The sequence below is a fragment of the Natrix helvetica genome (genome assembly GCF_964273705.1).
Source record: "Natrix helvetica genome assembly, chromosome: 5".
Classification (NCBI taxonomy): Eukaryota; Metazoa; Chordata; class Lepidosauria; order Squamata; family Natricidae; genus Natrix; species Natrix helvetica.
Window position 1 is genome coordinate 149,192,325 of NC_138551.1, and position 6,707 is coordinate 149,199,031.

General features: G+C 48.5%; 1 protein-coding gene across 1 annotated transcript; it reads left to right on the plus strand.

Annotated features, from left to right (window-relative positions):
• Positions 1 to 296: 296 nt before the first annotated feature.
• On the plus strand, positions 297 to 6,001 carry LOC309393771 (phospholipase A2 homolog otoconin-22-like; the record flags this gene model as incomplete). Its single annotated transcript, XM_081956268.1, has 4 exons — positions 297 to 336; positions 1,454 to 1,598; positions 4,286 to 4,392; positions 5,856 to 6,001. The coding sequence occupies 4 exons, from the start codon at positions 297 to 299 to the stop codon at positions 5,999 to 6,001; spliced, it is 438 nt and encodes a 145-aa protein (XP_081812394.1).
• Between the last annotated feature and the right edge of the window lie 706 nt (positions 6,002 to 6,707).

A 6,707-nucleotide genomic window follows, 5' to 3' on the forward strand; every position in this document is an offset into this window, starting at 1 on the left:
AATAATAAGAAGAAGAATGCTTGGACAAAGACTGTGTCCTCATCCTTTGGGTTCCATCCAACAAAATTATCCCAATGTTTTCAGACCTGCTTGGTAATTATGGTCCGTAGCTTTGTTTTGTTTTGGTCTTTGGGTATAATTATTATGAACAGTGGCTGCAGGGACAGGTCATTTTATCCAAGGATTTGATTGCTTGGGTGCTTTATAAAGGCTGATAGGTGCTCCCAGAAACATTGCACAAAACCAGCCCTCCCCACAGCTGAACCAGGTTTGTATCGCATCGCTCTATCGCAGAAATGAAGGCTTTTGTCATCTCCGGGCTGATTTTGGCTTGTGGTAAGTCAATTCCTCTGCCATTCTGCTTTTGAGAGGGCAAGTGTCTGTTTACCATGTCTATTTATTTAAACACCTGGTTTCAGGAGAGGCGGAGAGATTTTTCTCGATTTGGGCTTCCTTCGGGAGTTGCAATTGTGTCCTCTTTAGACCGACGGTTACGTATTACTTCCCAGAAAGCTTCAGTGAATGGAGGGGCAGCGACCCTGATTCTGAGTTAGCTCCATCCTAAAGCCAACTTGGAGTGAGGGCATGGCTTCAAGCCATTAACCCTGAAGCACGCTGGGAAGGGAAAACGGGAAGACTTTAACTAAGGCAGAGGAAAGACTCTTACTCAGGAGTTGGCAATTTGAGGCTCCGGAGCCGCATGTGGCTCTTTCATCCCTCTGCTGTGGCTCCCAGTCGCCAGTTGTCTCCACAATTGATAGGGGTTTCGGTTAGGACAGGTAGAGGAAAAAGGACGCCACACTAGGAGGAGACTCTATGGTGAGGGAACCGGACTTCCGGTCGGCTCCACAATTGATAGGGCTTTTGGTTAGGACAGGTCGAGGAAAAAGAGGAAGCCATGCTAGGAGGAGACTCTATGGTGAGGGAACCAGACTTCCGGTCGGCTCCACAATTGATAGGGCTTTCGGTTAGGACAGGTAGAGGAAAAAGAGGAAGCCATGCTAGGAGGAGACTCTATGGTGAGGGAACCAGACTTCCGGTCGGCTCCACAATTGACAGGGCTTTCGGTTAGGACAGGTAGAGGAAAAAGAGGAAGCCATGCTAGGAGGAGACTCTATGGTGGGGGAACTGGACTTCCAGTCGGCTCCACAATTGATAGGGCTTTCGGTTAGGACAGGTAGAGGAAAAAGGACGCCACGCTAGGAGGAGACTCTATGGTGAGGGAACCGGACTTCCGGTCGGCTCCACAATTGATGGGGCTCTCGGTTAGGACAGGTAGAGGAAAAAGGATGCCACGCTAGGAGGAGACTCTATGGTGGGGGAACTGGACTTCTGGTCGACTCCAGAATTGAGTGAGGGGCTTCCAGTAACGACCTTTGTGGCTCTTTGAGTGTTTAAGGTTGCCGACCCCTGGCCTTGCTGCTTCCCTAAAATGAACAATTCCTCTTTTCAGGATTGGCTCTTGTGGCCAGCACACCTCCTCAGTTCAACGAGATGATCCAACTCAGCACCGTCACCCACGGCCTGGCTAACTTCACCAACTATGGGTGCCACTGCGGACCTGGGACTCAAGGCCTTCCTGTAGACGCCATCGACAGGTGAGGGGGTACCTTCGTTTTTTTCATCCAATGGGCTGAATGTAACAACCTTTCCCTACAAAGAATAGAATAGCAGAGTCGGAAGGGACCTTGGAGGTCTTCTAGTCCAACCCCCTGCCTAGGCAGGAAACCCTATACCGTTCCAGACAAATGGCTATCCAACATCTTCTTAAAGACTTCCAGTGTTGGGGCATTCACAACTTCTGGAGGCAACTTCTGTTCCACTGATTAATTGTTCTCACTGTCAGGAAATTTCTCCTCAGTTCTAAGTTGCTTCTCTCCTTGATTAGTTTCCACCCATTGCTTCTTGTTCTACCCTCAGATGCTTTGGAGAATAGCTTGACTCCCTCTTCTTTGAGATATCGGAAGGCAGCTATCATGTCTCCCCTAGTCCTTCTTTTTATTAAACTAGACCTACCCAGTTCCTGCAACCGTCCATCGTATCTTTTAGCCTCCAGTCCCCTAATCCTCTTTGTTGCTCTTCTCTGCACTCTTTCTAGAGTCTCCCCATCTTTTCTACATCGTGGTGACCAAAACTGAATGCAAATATTCCAAGTGTGGCCTTGGAACAAATGAGAAATCAGTGGGTGTAATCTGTTCTGGAGTAGACTTCGTTTTTTCTTGAATGCCATGTATTGTTTTTAGAAACTCCATTCACACACACATTTAACTTGGTTGTCAATTAGCCCATTTTCAAGATTTGTACCATGTTTGAAGGAAATGCAGTGGCTCAGTGGCTAAGACGCTGAGCTTTTCAATCAGAAAGGTCGGCAGTTCAGCAGTTCGAATCCCCAGCGCCGCATAACAGAGTGAGCTCCCATTACTTGTCCCAGCTTTTGCCAACCTAGCAGTTCGAAAGCATGTAAAAAATACAAGTAGAAAAATAGGGACCCCCTTTGGTGGGAAGGTAATAGCGTTCCGTGCGCCTTCGGGAGTTGAGTCATGCCGGCCACATGACCACGGAGACGTCTTCGGACAGCGCTGGCTCTTCGGCTTTGAAACGGAGATGAGCACCGCCCTCTAGAGTCAGGAAATACTAGCACATATGTGCGAGGGGAACCTTTACCTTTATCATGTAGACTGCTGACAAAATAACTAATGATGTTCACTCAAGATGCAAACCCACCCAGAAAAGAAAGTTACCAAGATCAAAACTAAAAAAAAGCTTCTCATTTTTGTCGTGCATTGCTAATTTCTTTTCCGGACAGAACACAGTAAAAAGATTTACTTCCGCTTACCCCAAAATAACCCTGTATTTTTTTATTCGTTCTTAAAATTTGTATATTTGATTTGCTTACCAAAATTGCCAGCACTAAGGAAGAAAGAAGCCTGTGGCTGGATTATACATTCCGATCCAAAGTAGGAATGAACTACTGATTTCAGATATTACCTCTCTGTTGTGACATTTACGTGAAACAGGCACTGTCTTGTATGTAGCTCACATGTCAAAGTGAATTATTTGCCCTGCAAAAACAGTCAATCATTGGTTGGCAGATATAGGGAGGTCTCCTTTCAATGCGAAGCAGTGAAGAACTTTGCCAGCCAGCTCCTTCAGGCATACGCCATTCCGTATTGCCTTCAGCTGCGTTGAGAATAGAATAGAATAACAGGGTTGGAAGGGACCTTGGAGGTCTTCTATTCCAACCCCCTGCTTAGGCAGGAAACACTATACCACTTCAGACCAATGGTTATCTTCTCAAGAAGTTGGTTTATTAATTATTCCGATTAGAGCTTGAAGGGACCTTGGAGGTCTTCTAGTCCAACCCCCTGCTCAAGCAGGAGAGCCTGTACCGCTTCAGAAAAGTGGCTGCCCAGTCTCTTCTTAAAAACTTGCAGTGTTGGAGCATTCACAACTTCTGGAGGCAACTTCTGTTCCACTGGTTAATTGCTCTAACTATCAGGAAGTTTCTCCTCAGTTCTAAGTTGCTTCTCTCCTTGATTAGTTTCCACCTGATGCGTCTTGTCCTATCCTCAGGTGCTTTGGAGAATAGCTTGACTCCCTCTTCTTTGGGGCAGCCCCTCAAATATTGGAACACTGCTATCATGTCAGTCCCAAGTCCTTCTTTTCATCAGCCTAGCCCAGGGGTCAGCAACCTGTGTGGCTCTGGAGTTGCCAGAGACCCCCCTGCCTTAAATCATACCGCCACTTAGCAGAGCAACGCAAGAAGTTTGTTCTGTGATAGCAAAGATACAGGGAGTGAGCTGTATTCTTTTCTCATTCCATTTCAGTAGAATGTTACTACGGTTGCAGGAACTGGGAATGTCTAGTTGAATGAAAAGAAGGACTAAGGGAGACATGATAGCAATGTTCCAATATCTCAGGGGTTGCCACAAAGAAGAGGGAGTCAAGCTATTCTCCAAGGCACCTGAGGGTAGAACAAGAAGCAATGGGTGGAAACTAATCAAGGAGAGAAGCAACTTAGAACTAAGGAGGAATTTCCTGACAGTGAGAACAATTAATCAGTGGAGCAGAAGTTGCCTCCAGAAGTTGTGAATGCCCTAACACTGGAAGTCTTTGAGAAGATGTTGGATAGCCATTTGTCTGAAACGGTATTGGATTTCCTGCCTAGGCAGGGGGTTGGACTAGAAGACCTCCAAGGTCCCTTCCAACTCTGCTATTGTATTGTATGTGTTGACGTCTCTACATCAGGTCTGACCCCCGTGCGTTTACTTTTTTCTACCCAAAGGTGTTGCCACAGCCACGACTGTTGTTACAACAAGGCGGAGATGTACGGCTGTAATCCCAAAGTCCTCACCTACCGGTTCTTTGCCCAGAGAGATAAAATCAAGTGCGGTAAGTTAAAGAGAAGCCGAACCGGAGAATTGGATAAAAGTAGCATTCTGCATTGAAGACACAAAACTGGGGAGGAGGAGAAAGTCCAGCTAAGCAGACCGTTAGATTGCTTGGATTGAAACTTTGTACAATGTGAGGGATTCAGCCATGAATGCAAGCTTCCGTTTATGGCTTAGCACCCGAGGCGGTATTCAGCCGGTTCGGGCTGGTTCAGCCGAACTAGTAGCAGAAATCGCGGGTGCCTCCACCCCCCCGCTCCCCGTGCTGGCTCTGTGCCGTCCTATTTAAGCACGTTTTTGAGGCTGGGAAGGTGGGGACACGAGCAAATAAGGCCGGGCGCATGCGTGGAAGGAGTGCGTGCGCCCACGAACCTTGAAGCGGGTGTGGGTGCATGCGCTTGGCGAACCGGTAGTAACAAATTGTAAAACCCACCGCTGCTTAGCACAACTACTAGTGCTTCCGTGACCCAGGCTGTGGTTGCTTGTTAAAAGACAATATAATCCATAGGTGCAGCCAATTTTCACTTGGGTTAGATTTTGTCAGTGGCCTTCGTTGGGCTCCAAGGGGAGATGTCACCCCATATTTCAGCGATGGCGAACCTTTTTTGGCTCGTGTGCCACAAGTGGGGGGAGCGCGGGGGTGTGTGTGTGCGGGCGTGCCGCACCCATAATGCAACGTGCGATCCCCCCAGTGCGCATGCACGCACAACGCCCCCCCCCCCATTTTTACATGTTTTTTCGCCCTCCCCAGGCTCCAGAGGCTTTATAGGAGCCTGGGGAGGACGAAAAGAGCCCCCCCCTGCCCCCCCGGAGGCCCTCTGGAGGCTTCAGGGACCGTCCGGAGGCTTCCCTGAAGCCTTCAGAGGGCTTAAAACCAACCCTCCGAGCAAACCGGAAGTGACTTCCGGGTTGCTCAGAGGGTGGTTTTAAGCGTTCCGAAGGCTTCAGGGAAGCCTCCGGACGGTCCCTGAAGCCTCCGGGGGGGGGGGGGGGCTCTTTTCGCCCTCCCCAGGCTCCTATAAAGCCTCTGGAGCCTGGGGAAGGCAAAAAATAGCTTTTAAAAAGGTGAACTCAGTTGGCCAGCGCGCGCATGCGCTCTGGCCAGCTGACAGGGCAGTGCCTCGTGTGCCCTGACAAATGGCTCCGCGTGCCACTTGTGGCACGCGTGCCATAGGTTTGCCATCACTGCCATATTTCATATACACCTTTTTCTCTAAGGCCAAAGGGGGAAAAAAAACCCTCAGATAAACCAGGAGTCTCCAGGCAATTTCAAGACTTGCGGATTTCAACTCCCAGAATTCCTTCCCGCCAGCCAGCCAGCCACAAGTCTTAAAATTGCCAAGGTTGGACATCCCTGAGGTAAACCATTGCAGCAACGGCATTCTGATCTGCTAAAATCGGGCTGCTCTACCTTCCGTTTGTGTCCTCACATGTGCACTTAGCCATGGTCTTCCCTCTCCGCAGTCAAATCAAGGGATCGCTGTGAGAAAATGGTGTGTGAGTGTGACCAGAAAGCAGCCAGTTGCTTCCAGAAACATCTTTTCGCCTACAACCCTCAATTCAAAAACCTTCCGGTGACCAACTGCAGGGCTCAACGCCCATTCTGTTGAGAGCTCGTTCCTTTCCGGTGGTAGAAGCAACCGCTCTCACCGGTTGAAATTCTGCCTGTCATTTATAAGAAATAAGAAAACCCAACAATACGATATATATATATATATATGCATGAACCTAGGGCAAAATAAATATGTCGTCAACCTACCCTCTTGTTCTTCAGCGCACAATTTAGTTCGGCTTAAAAGCACCTTTTGACGCGGTGGCTCAGTGGCTAAGAAGCTGAACTTGTCAATCAGAAAGGTCAGCAGTTCAGCGGTTCGAATCCCTAACGGAGTGAGCTCCCGTGACTTCTCCCAGCTTCTGCCTACCTAGTAGTTTGAGAGCACATAAAAAATGCAAATAGAAAAATAGGGACCCCCTTTGGTGGGGAGGGAACAGTGTTCCGTGCGCCTTCGGCGTTGAGTCATGCCTGCCGCATGACCACGGAGACGTCTTCGGGCAGCGCTGGCTCTTCGGCTTTGAAACGGAGATGAGCAGCGCCCCTTAGAGTCGGGAACGACTAGCACATATCTGCAAGGAGGACTTTTATTTTTACCTTAAAAGCACCTGGTGCATTACATTGGGGGAGGGGGGGAGTGGAAAATCACACCCACAGTAGAAAACACACATCTGTTCTAGTCGGGTGTTAAAAAAAAAAGACATGTACACATTTTCGGGCAGATTGTGTTGATTTGGCACTGATTTTTTTTAAAAAAACAGACT